Consider the following 16,324-nt stretch of genomic DNA (forward strand, 5'->3'; position numbering starts at 1 on the left):
AAACTGGAAAAGGGCAAGGTGCACCTACCCCTGAACCACAGGAGAGGAGAGGCATGCTTTCATTGTTGGGGTATCTTTTCTTCTCCTTATACCCACAATTCCACTGTCACACGAGGTACCTGCTGTGGGTACGAAGAAATAAATGTGAGGCAGACGCAGTAGTATTGCTCTTTTCATTAAACCTGAACAAAAGTGAGACAGTTTCTTTATACATTTTCACTGCCTTTGCTGTCTCCAGTAAGGGAGTATAGAGGAAACAGCTCCCCTTGTTTTCCAGTTTTCTTCCTTGCCGGCTACTAACAGTCATCTGGAATTAGAGTAGTACATTCTTCCCTCCCTTCTCTTTAAACCAGCCTCTCAATTCCTTTGGAGGCGGGGGTGGGAGGGGATTGGAGTCAGTACTTTGAAGCCTTTCCTTTACAAAGATCTGTCTTAGCCATAAATAAGAGGGAGGTCCTTAGCTCAGCAGGGAAGAGAAGGCAGCTCACTGGACGGAGTAAAGAAGAGTTGGTAGGGTAATGGGAGAGAATGAGATTCAAATAGCCCAGGAGAACACACTGGGGAATGGTGCGGAAGCATGCTTACACAAACACCATTTCCAGGCCGCTTTTGATCCAGATCATGGTACTAAATCACTGCTGCGGAATTCTTAATTCACAAACTGCTTCTACTTAAAGTACACGTAGTTCCAAACCAAATTCAAACATTCGCAAAAAACCATCAAAGTAGAGTAGACTTTCATGCTACTTCTCAATTATCTCAGACAGCAAAACTAGTGTTTTCTTGAACACTCTTGCAGGAACTATGCATGCTCAGGGACAGTGTGCGTCTGGACATCTCCTAGTGGCTGCAGGGCGCACCACACAGGGACTCCATGAAGCAGTGCCTGCCACTGGCCTCTCAGGCTGCTCGGCCAGCAAACCCTGTTGCTGCTTAGAGACTTTGATTTCTCAGAAGGGGGTGCCTGCCATAGCTGGCCTCCAATTCCTTGGGCTCACGCGATCTTCCTGTCTCTGCTACCACAGTGACTAACTACAGGCACGTGCACCATACCTGGCATAGGGACAAATTTGAAAACACAAGTGTCTGTAGGGACACTGCTAAAATGGAGGTAAGGACTGAAGCAGTTACATTTTTCATCAAGATTAATCAGTTTCCTTCTCAACAGCCGGCATCAGTTCTCAGCTAAAACATACACACATTTTTCCTTCCTCATTATTAAAAACAATACTAACACTTTTTAAAAATTCTTATTGATCTCTGTAATCAATTATATATCTCTTGTTGCTTTAAATTGAAATTCCTTAAATATGAATGAGTTTGGGTATATTTCCCTGCAATTTGAATCCATGAGAACTCTATCAAACTGAACAGGGGCCCTGTGACTCTGCTCCCTAGGAAAGCAACAGAGTACACACACTGAACTACATGTTGCTACCAAGCAAAGCTTCAAACTCAAAGTCCTATAGGCACAGCGAAATAGAGTGCAGCTTTGGAGTGCACCAGTGTTTGGTTTACAGGAACAAAGCAGCTCAACTCCGTGAGACTGCATCAGCCCGGCCTGGAGCAGGCACCACACTGAATGAGACTGTCAACTAAAGCAGCAGGGCACAGGAGCGCCCCAGCTCTTACTGAGTACCTCTGCAAGTAAATGAGGCAACTTTCGTGAAGTTTGTTGTGGAAGTAGACAGCAGTACTGGTTCAAACTGCAGAGACAGGAGATTTTTCTGTGAGAAATGATGTATATCCTGCAACAACAAGCAAGAAATCTAATTATTCCTCTCAACCAGGAGAACACCAGAAGACAGCATTGAGTAAAATTCCCAGCAACTGCTCAGCAGATGTGTCTACAACAGCCGAAAGGGATGCTGACGGCCTTCACACAAACAGGGTGCTCAATCAAGGGACAGTGGGTTTACATGACAGCAAAAGGAAATACACACAAAGGCCTCTGCTCCTAGGAATCCCCAAGGACCTGCAGCAGAATACACATTTGTAATTTCAAATTACTTTTGGTACAACCCAGCAATTACCTGTATCCAAATAAGGCTGCTTCCTGAATGCAACACATACATATTTACTGCAGATTCGTCTGTCCAAAAGAAACAGAGCAATGAGGTTTTTACAAAGCCATAGGATCTCCACAATTATACACAGTATACATTCCTACAAAGATGAAAACATTTCTACAACTGACACGGAAATTGAATGGAAGGTGTTGTGGTTTGGCCTGGAATTATCTGTTTTTTGATGCTAATTCCACTGCCCCAAGGACAGCTGCCTAGTCATGTGCTCAGCACTCAGGTGACTTCACCAGAAACTTCTCCCCACTGAATTTGTAAAATACAGGTGAGGGCAGGTGCAGGATAGAAGGAGGCCTGTCATTGGACGAGAAGGAAGGATGGGTGGGAGAAAAGTTTGAAGGAGGAGGAGACTGGAATGGAAAGAGGAGAGATAGAAGGAACAAATGTTGTCACTGTGGAGAGAAAATGGAAGCTGACGTTAAGATTCCACTCTGTGTGTTTACAGGTTGTTATTAATGTTCTTAAGGGATGGATGTGTACTGGGCTTTGTATGTTTAGGTGGACAATTATATCTTACCAATTGGGTCAAAGGTTATTTGTTGTGTGTTCTTTTATGTGCCGGTTTGAGTGTAGGAAAGTGTGCGGCGGCTGAAGACACTGGGCTGCCTCGGAGTTGGGACGTGTGTTTCTGGCATGGAAACCTGCCTTGGGAACTAGATAGGTAGAGAGATGGCTGCCAGGCTCAGAGAGAGGCCTCCGGCAGTGTGCTATGGAATGGAGCAAAGTGGGTGAGAGGCTTTGCTGACTGAGACTAAGATCCAGCAGATATCTTGGGGCACTGCGGTGTAGACCTAGTGGGAATAAAAGACAGCATTTTTATTTTTTGCATTTTTACAACAGGAAGATACATTTTCTTTGGCACCTTCTGGGATGCATGCCTGGGCGAGTTCAGTGCTGGTGATCAGAGACAGAGCTTTATGTACTTGGGATGGGTCTAAGTCACAGGAAGATGGTGCGTGCCTGCGTGCAATTGTGTGTATCTGGCCTGAACACGTAGGTTTTCACGTGCTGAAGAACATGCAAAACAGAAATTATCATACTATGCTCCCTTTGAATAACAGTAACCAGCTAGACAGTTTTAAGCAAAGCTAAGCTCTCCAGTCATCTGGAGAGCTTTGTGTTTCCTTACTTAAAGCAACACACTTGGGAGGAATGAAACTCTGGAATCCTTGGAGGAAGGCAGCTCCCCTTTATCCATCATCCAAATGTGTTCCCCAGGGAACAGGGGTCTTCTAGCCTGGGTACCCGCCTGGCCATTAAAAAACCAACAAACTATAAACCAGAGGGGGCAGGGGAGTTCTGGCCATTGCTACAACATCTAATTCTAAAGGCTGGAAGGTAAACGATGTTTGCTGAACAATTAAAACTGTAGAGCGCAGTGATGCAGGTGGGAAGCCATAGGTTCAGGCCCCAGCATGAGACTGGGAGACGGGAAGGAAGGAGAGTGCACTGCACACCTGACACTGCTGACTGCCACTACGTAACTATGCTTTCCTGCATCACTGTGTGCTTCTTCCTTTGAATGAGTAATAAATATCCACTCACACAGCTGTTATAACTGCTATGCAACAGCAAATCCCATATTCTGCATCTCAGACATCAGACAGTATGTATCTCCTGCAAGCGTTCTTCAAAACCTGGACTGCCAAAATAGGCTATTTCTAGTAAGTAGCATACACGCTTCCAAAGAACTCTCCTCCAGGTTGTCAAACATCCAGAAACAACTAGCTCTCGGCTACTAAGAATACGAAACAGCATGATCTGGTCAACTGAGCTTCTGCAGCTTTAACCCTAGAGAGCAAGACTCGGGACTTCAAGCCCTTCATGAACATTTATCTTAGGCAGTCATGTCTATTTCATTTGCTCTCTATCTGCAAAATGCCAAGAAAAACTATTCCCACGGAGACTCAAAAAGCTTGCTGTGATTACTTAACCTCCCTGAAGTGACTGGCACAGACAGAGTGGCTGCAGACTGAGAAGGGGTGCCTGCTGCAATCTACCCCAGGCAGAGGCTGTCTTTAGTCTTTGAAAGAACCAAATACTGACTCCGGGAAACCCAGCCATGCTGCAGGAAAGTTTGAAGCTTCAATGTTTTGGAGATGAGCCAGGACCCAGTGGACACGAGACTGAGCTCGTCCCACACAGAAACTGTAAGCCCCCAGCTCACCTGAGGTCTCAGATTCATCAGTAGCTACGTAAACAATAGTGAGATGATCTAACAGGGCTTGAGTGTTCTCTTCAGGTTGCTTGGAGGAGTTTTCCACTGCTACAATGATGTTCATCTCCAAGTGTAATGTGTCATCAGATCCCAGATAGCAACTCTGAAATGAGAGGCATGGGGAAAGAAGAAAAACTCAAAAAATAAACAAACAAAAAAGTCATCTGAACTCTATGACTGCATATTTTTGAAGAAAAACAAACAGTTAAGGCAAGAGCTTGATTAGGGTGAGAATATACGGCGGTTTTGATTTTGATTTTTAAGAGGTAGGAAAGAAAACAGAGATCTGCTAATTACTGTTATACCTTTAATTGCTGACACACTTTATTATGTAAACTGCATTCCAGTTGCACCCGAAGGAGGCTGGTATTAGTGGTTTCTGCCTAAAAGAAAGAAGGAAAAGAACGTAGGTGGAAGCTACAAGCATAACAGCAAGTCATTTACTCCACGAATTCCAAGCACCTGCTAAGTGCTGCATGCTATGCTGTCCTGGAAACACATTCTGCTGTCAGTAAGCTTACATTCTAAAGGAAGTCATAAATGAAATTCCTAGTAAGGCAGGAAGCAAGCATGTATGTCCCAAGTATATGTATGTCCCATGTGTACTGCCTTGTGTGTGTTTAGTATTTGGTTAAAATACTTTTATTTTAAAGTAGGGTTATTCACTAATAACCAACTTACACTGTTTTTGCTTATTTTAAAGATCTATGCTCGTGTGTGTGTGTGTGTGTGTGTGTGTGTGTGTGTGTGTGTGTGTTGGTGTCTGAGGAGGCCAGAAGATGGCAATACATTCTTTAGAGCTGGAGTTACAGGCCATTGTGGGCCTCCCTATACGAGCACTGGGAACTAAAATGGATTCTCTGTAAAGGCAACAAGTTCTTAATCATCAAGCCATCTCTCCAGTCGTATGCTTGTTTGATTTTGAAACTAGGTCTCACAGTAGAGCCCTGATTGTCCATAGAGGTAAGATCTTCCTGCCTCATCGGCATAAATGCTAAGATTACAAGTATGCACTATTACACCCAATCCACTTCCTGGATCGTTTGTTTGCTTGTTTTGCTTTTTAATGTGTGCCTTCTTTCAATTCAATGGCCACTAGAAGCCATCTCCCTGGATGCTGACAGAAACTTCAAAAACAGATGTCCAAATGTCAACTGTCTGCCATTTTTAACACAAGAAAGAGCTATGGATGGAAGACAAAAGTATAAGGAAAGAATGCACCACTGTCAGGTTCAAAGATCTCAGCCATCTTTGATATAACTTCAAGAAAAGGAAGAGAACAGCCTAATCAAGCAGAGACAGCTGTCCAGGTTGAAGTGAGGCTGTAGACACAAGAGGAGGCAGCGAAGTCAGCATAGCATGCAAATATCAGGAACACGACCTATGACATATTCTCTTGTACAAGGTCTCTGTCATAGTCATTATGAAAGAACCCTTTTCAGCCTAGGACTCAGAGTCTGAGCATTGGGAAAGCTCAGCAAAGAGGAGCTTAATTATGTGTGAGCACCTAATTCTAGGCAGAGCCACTGTTAAGTAGAATCGCTCCCCTGAGGTTTGCTTTGCTACCATAAGCCTTGCAGAAGCACATCACCTAAGAATACATTTTAGGGATCAAGGTATAACTCAATGGTGAAGCAAAAGATTTTTGATATTTGGGCCCTGGATCCATTGATTCATCCCTCAATACTAACAATAATTACTTTGGTTCTCATTCACACCAATTTGAAGTACAGAAAAAATAACTAAGCATATTACCTATTTAAGTACAGTATAAAACATTTAAGATACTTGAACATATAAGTGGAATCAAACAAAGACTTACAAAAATCACTGCTGGTAAACAATGCTTTACACAGTCTAAGCAGAACGATGCTACCAGGGTCCTGGGCAGCCTGGTGGCTACATCTGGCCCAGTGATCTTCAAGGGCCACTGTGATTTGGCTGGCAAAGGGGTGTCGTCTTTCTCCCTCCATGTGTGCCCCTCCTGAAGCTGCACGTGCTACAGAGTAGCGCTGCATAGACACGGACCATTTCTCATTCAAGATACGGACCATAGAGAGAAGAATCACTCTTCAGTCAAGGATACATGGGTATCCACGCTCCCAAAAGAACCTCCAAACAACCTCTCAGAGTAAAAATATGAACAAATCCCTCCACAAGACACGAACCAAAACAACCTGCCTCTCAGTTTCCCTGCTTCTGTCTCCTGCCATCAGTCATGACTGATCTGGGTGCTGTGTTTCTTACACTTTCCTCCCCCTCCCAAGGGAGCTCTCCAGCAAGCTGGGCACCTTGCTGCACATGGAGGTCCTACACACACTCATCTTAGCACCACTATTTACCCGCCCTGGCATTGTTCACACCACTGTTCAAGTTACAATCTGAGAAATCCACTTCATCTCACTATCTGAGCCTCCACTGCAGTAAGTCACACTGGCCTCCTCTATTCCCTAAAACCATGCAAATGTCTTCACTCCTAACACAATGGCGGTCTAGGATCGCGAACCATGTCCCCAGCCTAACTCCAGTCTTCTGCCTGTTTCTGTGAATGAGGCTTTCCTGGAACACAGCTGGGCACTTTACTTCTGCACTGTGACCGTGTATGCTCTGTATCAAATCAATGCTGAATGCCGGCCTCACAGAGTACAGAGCCTAAATAGCTACACTAGCCACAGTAATCCAGAGAGAAATTTGTGGTACTTGCTTCCCAGTACTCTTTCCACTCCACTTTCCACAAAGGGCGAGTTCCCAAGCCAGGCAATCCCCAGGGAAGAGAACTGAAAGTTCAAGGCCAGCCTGAGCTACATTGTTACACTGTGTCTCACAAACAAGCAAAACAGTTTGTTGTTTTAAGTTGAGTTTATATGTACCCAAAACCCACATGTAGTTAGTGAGTTGCTTCAACCTTCAAGGGTTTCCCTAAGTGTCAGGTCCTTTCTTGAAGTCAGAGCCTATTTTTACCCCCATGTCCACACTGGTCTAGTTGGCATCAGAGGAGTTCTGAATGACAATTTAGACATAATTAAGAACACAGTGACCTCTTCTGATTTACAAGCTGATATTCTTGTAAATTTTTGTATAAGTGATTTTTATAACCTGCCAAACTAAGTAAGATTAGTGTGTTCGGTCAAGTATAACATAAAGAACCCACTATAGAATCAGTGTTTCTTACTTTAGGGGATTGAAACGGAAAAGTTTAACTCTGGAATACTCTCACATACACGTCTTGAGGGTGGGACTTGTGTTTAAACACAAGATTCATGTATGCCTTACACACTTCATACCTGTAGCCTGGATATAATCTCACACAGCATTTTTAAAGTAGTTCCGCCAGTGAAAACATTAGTGTACACTAAATGATCACTTCTGTGGGGTCCTGTTGGGGCTCAATTTTTCAGTCTTTAGAATACTATTGACTTCATATGCTATGACTTAGGAAGACGAATTTCCTTATGACAGGCTGTATTTCAGAACCCCACAAGGGGGAGCTGGAGTATGCCCACACTGCCTGGGACCTGTGTGGATTTGTCAAGAGAAAATTGAAAAGTTGACAGCTCTTTCTCAAAAGAACAAAATTCTTGCAATCTTAACTTTAACAGAGAAACTATTACCAAAATACAAACCATTTGGGACAACAATGAAAATAATGCAAATATTGAAGGAACCTAAAAGAGCAAGCAAAGCAGGGACAGTCCCCTCCTAATCAGAGTGCCCCGCAGTTGAGGAAATCAATTAAGCAGATGATTCCCTATGTCTGAAACTTGCTGTTTTAAGTTAGAGCATAGCATATATTAAGTCTTTACTTACACAAAACATGGTAGTGTTTTTCCCTCCTAGACATGGAGGAAATACAGCTTAGAGGGATCAATGACTTATCAAAGATCCTGGGGCCAGCTAGTGAGAAGTTATTTTTGCAAACCAGAACTTTGTTCACCAGAATATACTGAGCTTATTCTTTCTAGGTACATAGAAGAGCAGAACTTTGCCAGCACAGACATAAGATTTTAAAAGCCGTTTCAATATAGCACTCAAGAAAGAAGAAATACTTTAAACCACTTTTGTACAGAACCTGGTGGTTTGTGGTAAAAGGACAGTAGGGAACTGAGATCTGAAAAGTCATCTCCTCCCACTTGCTAAGACATTTAGGAACAACGTGTGAAGTCCTGAGACTGTGCAATAAGATAGGAAACAAAGTGGTAAAGCCCTAAGTCATTTGGATGACTTCTACAGACAGCAGCCAGCCACCAGATGACAGTCAGTACACAGAATCCCCAGAAGAATCCCCAGAACCCAAGCTCAATCACCCAGACCACAGGGACAAAGGAAGCTCTTGAAACTAGGTTTCCAAATGAAAGTTGTTCTGGAAAGTCCCAATTTTACAACCTATTTTTCTCAGACGCTTTTTACAGCTTCAGATGCTAAATCTTCTATGTCACCATGCCTATCAGCAGGGGCCCAACTCTGTACAGGCCACGGGATATTCCAGTTGGCAGCCCAAACACACTGAGGCTGTTACAACTGAGTCTTACAGCCACGGCCTTGAATACCATGAGAGCTATCCGGGGCCTGCCCTGTGCGCACAACTCTCAGACGCTAAGACCGTCATTCAATATTTGGTGACAGCTCCGTTCAATTATCATGAAGTGCAGCATGGCTGCTTCTCCCTGACATTGAACAGTAATTCCATGTCAATCCACACCAGTAGCTTCTACTCTCCCATGGAAGAAAAACGAAAGCCAACCGAACACCCAAACAAACAAAACCCTTACTTATATTGCCAGAGATATTCATGCAACATGTGCATAAAGAGCTGCCTGGAACTAGTTATTGTTTTGTTTTGGTCTAAAGAAAGAGAGTTAATCCGTATCACTTCAAAACCAAAGCCCGGCCTCCCCTGCATTACTATAAGTCCCTACCTCCGTCCTTAGGAGGAGTTACTGGATTCACTCTGGGCAGAGGGCGACACCTGTGCAAACTACTGGGTATGAGGAGGGAGGGAGGTGGCTTACTTCTATGTATTCACTCGAAATTAACCACACTTCCTTAGCTTAATTCCATAACAATAATTTAGATATTTGTGGAAAGTGGCTTTTGCACATTGAAGCTGTGAAGAGGAAACTCCTTTTCCTTACTCCTTCAGTTTCTAAGGGAAATAGACTTCCAATTCTTTTCATCTAACGTAATGATTCATTCAAAACCCAAAGGTCGGGGGATGGTGACCACGTGCCAGTTACTGCCCCCACCCCAGCATACTTGCCGGAAACCTTGAAGGACAGATGCAGGCAATCTAGAGTGAGGTAACCTGTCGGTAATGAGGTGGGTCAACCCAAAGGCAAGTGGCCTGCATCATGCAAACAATTTGGCCTTGCCATGGGAAGGGGTTTCTGGCTCCACTAGCTGTTTCTCAGTCTTTGCTTCCTGGCCAGCACAAGGCTAACAGCTCGGTTTTGTCCTTCCAGGCAGGCTCACCAGGATACACTCACTGCCTTGCCTTGACACAGGCTCAACATGTTGGGAACCAAGTGTTCATAGGCTGGAAACACAACTCAAAGTCAGCCTTTCCTCTTCTTTTCAGTTTGTTTAAAAGTTGGGGGAGGGCATGTGTGAGAGCCAGAGGTAGACAGTAGGTGACCTGTCCTGTCACCCTGGCATACTCCTTTGGGACAGTCACACACTGTGCTGAAGCTAGGCTGGCTGCCAGCAAATGACCTGCCTGTCTCCCCCTTGGTACAACAGAGGGTTAGAAGCATTTGTGATGCAGGGGATTTGACCTCAGTTCCTCGGGCTTATGCAGCAAGCACACTTCCCTGCTATTTAAAAGGAATTGATAGCCTTGCTCATAATGGGTGTGGTCAAAGACAAAAACACTGGAGGCAAAGCACTTCCCCTGCAATGTAAAAAGTTTGCTCAAATCTACCCAGAAGGACTGGAGCACAGGCTGATGGCTCCCCCATCTGGGCTCTTGCACTCCTCAGGAATCTGCTGAGGGCAGCTCTCGGGCAGCAAGCGGGCAGTACAGAAGTGAAACCTTCCTTAGGTCTGAGTGCTTCAGGGTCAACAGTGAGAAGTGATGGAAGTCCAGTGCATCCCACATCTCAGCCTGGGGCCTCTGCTGAGTCTGGACACCATTCAGTGGAGCATCATGAACAAGACACAAGAAATAAACAGACCCACAAAGTGGTGGAGCAGAAACCTAGGGAGCAAGCTGCTGTGCCTACAGAACACTGCCAAGCTCTAAAGGAGGGGCCAGTGTCTTGGGTGCCAGCTCCTTGATAGGTGGCTACTTTCAACCCCACAGTACCTATGAGCCCCTGGACCAACAGTCATACCTGCCCAGCAAGCAGTTTGGGCTTGAAACAACCAGCTGAAGCCAAGGTGCTGTCTCTGTCCTCCTACTGCCTTAGACACTTGCAGGACACTGGGAATAATTATGCTTAGAATGGGTGCCCAGAGTGGGGGAGGAGGTGGTCTTCCAACTTCAGTGCATGTAAAGTTTATGCTCTGATATCCCTGAGGATCTTGTAAGAACTTAAGACTTAAGAGTGGCTCAAGAGACCCTTAGGACTGAAACATTTGTCAGCACAGGGACCCTGGGAAGGCTGTGCACAGTATAGTGAGAGAGAGTCCTGGATGTAGCCACCAAAGGTTCCCCTGTACACAGGCCAAGACAAAGAGAATAAGGAAGGACTTCCAACTCTTTGTCTGTGAACTCGTGGACCAAGATAAGTTGACATGAGTCCATAGCCTTCAACTTCCATGCCTTGCCAGAAGACTGACTCTGAATTTGAAAGTTCCTTAAGTTTCACAACGGAAGGTGTATATTCAGAACCTGTTTTTGAAGTCATGAGAAATGGATTTTAGCTGTGTGTTAGGAACTGATTCTAAGCTCTTTACATGACTTTATCTATTCAATAGCATCCTATTCTACCAGGAAGGGGTATTACCACTTCACGGACAGAATAAGGCACAGGAAGGTTAGTTGAATTTGAGGCCACCCAGAACCATGATCATTATGCAGGTCAGGTTTGGGGTTCTCCTTACCCGCTAGCACCACACATCCCTGGATAGGGGAAGGCATCCTTCAGAGGGGTACCTTAATGCTGCAGTGTGACTCCATTACAGAGAAACTCCTGAGCTGTCCTGGAAATACAGCTGAGGACTTGGGATGAGGGACAGAAGGGAATGGGGGCTCAGGTTTGGCAGTGTCACCTTCAGCACACCTAATGCATTTTTAAATACAAAAGGCATAGGGAAGGGGCTGCTTGGAGCCTAGAGGTCAGGCCGAGGACGGTGGAAGCTCAGGGCTGCTCTCTTCCTCCAGCTCCCTAAGTCTGTCAACTGGTCTAGGACTATGAATCCAGAGTAGTGTTACAAGAATTCCCTTCCCCAGCTCTCCCGTCGTCTCAGCCCAGCTGCCTTCCCATGAGGCACAAGAGCTCCTAGTTGTGAGTAACAGATTAGAATCCTGTCCTGTATCTTTTCCCTTCTCTGTGCCAGGGTGAGGGAGTGTCTGCCACTGGGCCAGGTGTCCAAGCTGGGGACAGAGAGATAGTAACTCATCAGAGAGATATTAAAGGGGAACATGCCTCTGTCATATAAATATGCTAAGATGTCCTTTTATTTCTCTCATTTTTAATTCTTTGTTCGACTTTCCTTTGTTTTTGTTTAATTTTGCTTGAGACAAGGGGTTCACTATGTAGCCCAGGTTGGCCTCAAACTCTTAACCTCAGGCTCTGTAGGGCTGAAATGATCTATACCCTTTCACCTCTGCTGTTTTTGAGGTAGGGTCCGGCCAGAACTCAAGACTTCCTCTCTCTGGGTGCTGGGATAAAGGCATCCTCTAACATGCCTGGCCCAACCATGCTTAGCTGTCTAACTCCTGGTTCTTTACCTGCAGCAGGTTCAGAACTGGTCAGAAAACAGTGCCAACAAGGCAGCTTTGTGTCTCTTAACAAGCCTTTCTAGAGTATTCTAACACAATGACTATTTGAAAGAAGTTTAAAAAACCCTCTAGGCCATAATTTTATAAACAGCTTATAATTTCTTAGGATTATTTAATTCCCTCATTAATGAATTCAATTACTGTTATTTCATGTAATACAACAGACCATGCCGTTTATTAGTCAGAGCATAAAGCTTGATTCGGCTTATAATCCAGTAGAGGAAACCATCCCTTGTCTAAACGGTGTCTCAGAAAACTGCTCATGCCACTCAACTGATAATGCAGGACAACCAGTAGATCGCCAGTGTGGTGACCCTTGACCTTCCCTACTGTGTACAACAGTCAGAAGATCAGGGCTACGATGGAGCCCTTAAACATTTCCTATTTTCTATGTTAGCCCTCCATAACCTAGATAGTTTTTTGCAGCACTTTTTTTTATTAAGTAAACCTGCCCTCTCCATCTCTCCACTGTCTGTGAGTGAGAGTCTCTCTAAAGTCTCCTCCCCACTCCGATTTTACCACTCAGCCTTCCCTCTGTCATACTGAACTGACAGGACCAGCACCATCTAACAGCAAACTTGGACCCTCTCATGGGGCTCCAGCGCCTGTCCCTGGCACCAACAGCGAAAGCTGTGCCAACTCTCAAAGGTTAATAAGTCCTGGGCGGGGGAGAGGGATCTTAGACATCACACCTGAGAAAGTCTCTTCACCCACACAGGACAGCAACATGATCACTGTTGGAGAGCCATCCCTCCTCCATACAAACTAGAAAACTACAGAAGACAACAGGTACTAATAATGGTGACCTTTGCCAAGTATGGCTGTGCTTTGGAATATCTTTTTACTATGATGTTATTAATTGCATTTATCAGTGGTGTTCAGTGCAATATTTACACACACACACACACACACACACACAAAGTCACTCTCCCTCAATCATACCCTCTACTTTTCACTCCTCTAGTTTGTTTCCCTTGTTTTGTTAAAAATCATACATTTTGTAATCACAGAGTATCTTGAAAACATATTCTTTTTAGAAGTTAGTGTGTCACTGCATAAGTGTGTACACACAGTACAGCTGTGTGCCACGGACTCCCTTTAAAATTTTAACTTCTCTAGGTTTAGACAATTATTACTTTACAGTGGCTCCCAAATTTTAAGTTCTTTTTAGCCTTTCATACACCTGGTGGATACCGGGATGACACACATTTCAAAAATAGCTTTGAAATGTAAATCAATAAAACATTCTCTACATGTGAGCAGCCTAGATCCAGGAAGGTATTGGAGAAAATGTTTTTGAAAAACGTGTTTTATGGGGTTCAACCCTTAGACAAAGAGCCATGGGCAATTAGTACTGCTGAAGGAGGGAGACCCGGTCTTCCCCAGGGATGAGCCCCCTAACTGGTTACCCAATGACAGCTGGGCAGCTCTGAAAACAGACACACAGGCGACACTAAACAGGCTCAGCAGGTTGTATGTGTACAGCTATGTGCATATTTACATATATATAACCATAAATAAGAGAAAAGGCCGCCATAAATTTGGAAAAGGGATCATGAAAGGGGCTGAAAGAAAGGGAAAGGTAATAACGTAACCATATTTTAATCATTATGAATTACAACAAACTGGGCTAGTTCGCTCTCCATTTTTGTCCACGTGACACAAGCCAGCAAGTGTCATCTGGGAAAAGGAAATGTCAAAGGAGGAAATGCCTCCATCAGACTGCCTCACGCAAGACTGCCAGCATGTGTTTGGTTAACAGCTGATGTGGGAGGGCTCAGCTCACTGGAGCAGTGGCACTTCTGGGCTGGGGGTCCTGGAGGAAATAAACCAGGAAGTGGCACCTCTCCATGGCCTTTGAACCAATCAGTTCCTGCTTAGGTCCCTTCAGTGGACTCAGGATAAAAGCAAAGAAACCAAACAACTTTCTCCCCAAGTTGCTTTTAACTGTGGTGTATGGTGTTTATCACCTCAACAGAAACCAAACATAAACTTAGTGTTGCCTTCGTGTGAGCTAACATAGTATTTACATGCTCTACCACCACAGAGCTGCACCACGGGCTTACATGCTTGTCAAACATTTCCACGCAGACCTCCAAAGCACAGTCTGGAAAGAGCTGTAATATACTGCTAAGCTGACAGTTCAACTGGTCAAATCCTTTTTCCACTGAGCATTAAACTCTGTCTATTTTGTTGCCATAATAAAATGCTGCAAAAAGATTTATTGGCATTTTTCTTTCCTGTATCATGAATATTACAGAAGAAAATCATTATGACATTTACTACTACATTTGAGGAAAAAACAAAAGCAACCCAGTTGTCATTTGCAATCCTAGCTCTAATCTTGACCTCCAACCAAGTAATTTGAACTCTGAGTCCTTTCAACAATTTCTAAAATAAGAATAGTGCCACCTGCTATGGCGGTAAGTCTGCTGAAGGTCAGTCTCGGTGGTGAAAAGGTGAAGCTCCTCCAAGTGGAGGGAGGGACGGTTAGGTGCTATTTGTGGATCTCAGCTCAAATTCCCATTGACTCACCTCTCTATTTAAAACTCTGTGCCTTCAATGTACTACACAGGGAGTTAACATAGACATTCTAGAAATGGTGGCAACTGGGCCCTGTCTAAGTGAGCCCCATGGAAGAGCAGAGGGGACAAAATTACCACGGGGTTTGGACCCAGTGTCACAGAGAGCAGCACAGGGCAGACTGGGAACCAGGGAAACTTTGAGAAGAGCTTACATTTGAACTGGGTCTTGGAATATGGAACCAGCACACTTAGCCAGGATAAACCCCACGAAGAGGGGCTGGTAGAAGGGATGGTGTGTTCTGGGAAGGATGATTAGCTCAAAAGAAAGAGTCAGGAGAGCCAAGGAAGGAGAGGCCACTGGTCTCTAAATAGGGACAGCCTTGTGCTGTAACAAAGCTAAGGAGCTTGCACTTCCCTATACACAACATCACGTTACCATAGAGACACACCCCACCCCAAATTTCTATGAATCTCTATCACATTAGTCTAATTTACATGTAAAATAATTTTATTCCTCTTCTTAACTTCACCCTTCTCCTTAAAATGAAGTTACTCCCCTTCCAGTGGAAACAAAAATTTTTTAAAAATTGATGATGCATTTATTTCTGTTTAGACATCTCACTCTCTACCTGTGCATGACACATATTCTAGCCTGATACCAAGAAAAATCCACAGTTCTGCCTTGAGCAAGACCTAGAACCCTGTGGAGGAATTTGATGTCCTACGCACAACCCTCCACCCAGGTGAGCAACATTAGCAGAAGTAACTCCCAGGACAGTGTTGAGAATAAAGACTTTCCTTCTGTAAGGAGAGCTGGCAACCGCAGCCCTACAAACACAAGGCGCACAAGTGCACACAGGCAAACAGCTGACGTGCAGAAATAGTACAGTAGGGATATGCTTTAGGAATTCCATAATTACTTTTTAGGTTTAAATTTTGTAGGATTTTACTTTTAGGTACACAATAAGCCCCGGAAAACATTTTAAGACTTTTTTTCCTAACCATGGAATGAAATAAAGAGACTGTGAAACATGTGCCTTGCAGAACACACCTTCAGATGTCTGCACAGGACGTCAGTGTTGTTTTTTTGACAAAGGACCAGCTCTGTCAAGAAACTTCAAAGTGTACTCAGCAAAAAGAATAGGGGCACTGCACTTTGTTCACAGCCCACGTATTAACTGGAACACTCAACAACTATCTATTGACTGATGGACAGACTGACTGACTTTGGAGAGAGCTACACCCAACAGGGCCTGACTTAAATAAAGCCACAAATCCCTGTACAGACAAAAGCAAAGAAGAAACCCACAGCCCAGAGAGGAGAACTGATGACAAGGGACATGAGGACCACTCAGTATGGGAGCACTGCCTTTCATGAGGATCACATGGTGTGGGAGCGCTGCCTTTCATGAGGATCACATGGTGTGGGAGCACTGCCTTTCATGAGGATCACATGGTGTGGGAGCGCTGCCTTTCATGAGGATCACATGGTGTGGGAGCGCTGCCTTTCATGAGGATCACATGGTGTGGGAGCGCTGCCTTTCATGAGGATCAC

The 16,324-nt window shown here is 44.5% G+C and overlaps 1 protein-coding gene across 10 annotated transcripts in view; it reads right to left on the bottom strand.

Moving 5' to 3' along the window:
• Tmem131l (transmembrane 131 like) overlaps window positions 1–16,324 on the bottom strand; it is a 134,102-nt gene that overhangs the window by 40,859 nt on the left and 76,919 nt on the right. For 9 of the 10 annotated variants that reach the window (XR_005501038.2, XM_063282520.1, XM_006232547.4 and 6 more), the window contains 5 exons: window positions 4,608–4,685; window positions 4,252–4,405; window positions 2,034–2,092; window positions 1,640–1,748; window positions 29–122 (listed from right to left, as the gene is read on the bottom strand). Coding sequence is in view for 9 of the 10 variants with exons in the window: in XM_063282520.1 (XP_063138590.1) it covers window positions 29–122; window positions 1,640–1,748; window positions 2,034–2,092; window positions 4,252–4,405; window positions 4,608–4,685 (494 nt within the window). In the remaining variant the exon portion in view is untranslated. The remainder of the gene's footprint in view (window positions 1–28; window positions 123–1,639; window positions 1,749–2,033; window positions 2,093–4,251; window positions 4,406–4,607; window positions 4,686–16,324) is intronic. The other variant, NM_001399525.1, reaches the window with a different exon arrangement.

This window comes from Rattus norvegicus, chromosome 2 (genome assembly GCF_036323735.1).
Source record: "Rattus norvegicus strain BN/NHsdMcwi chromosome 2, GRCr8, whole genome shotgun sequence".
NCBI lineage: Eukaryota > Metazoa > Chordata > Mammalia > Rodentia > Muridae > Rattus > Rattus norvegicus.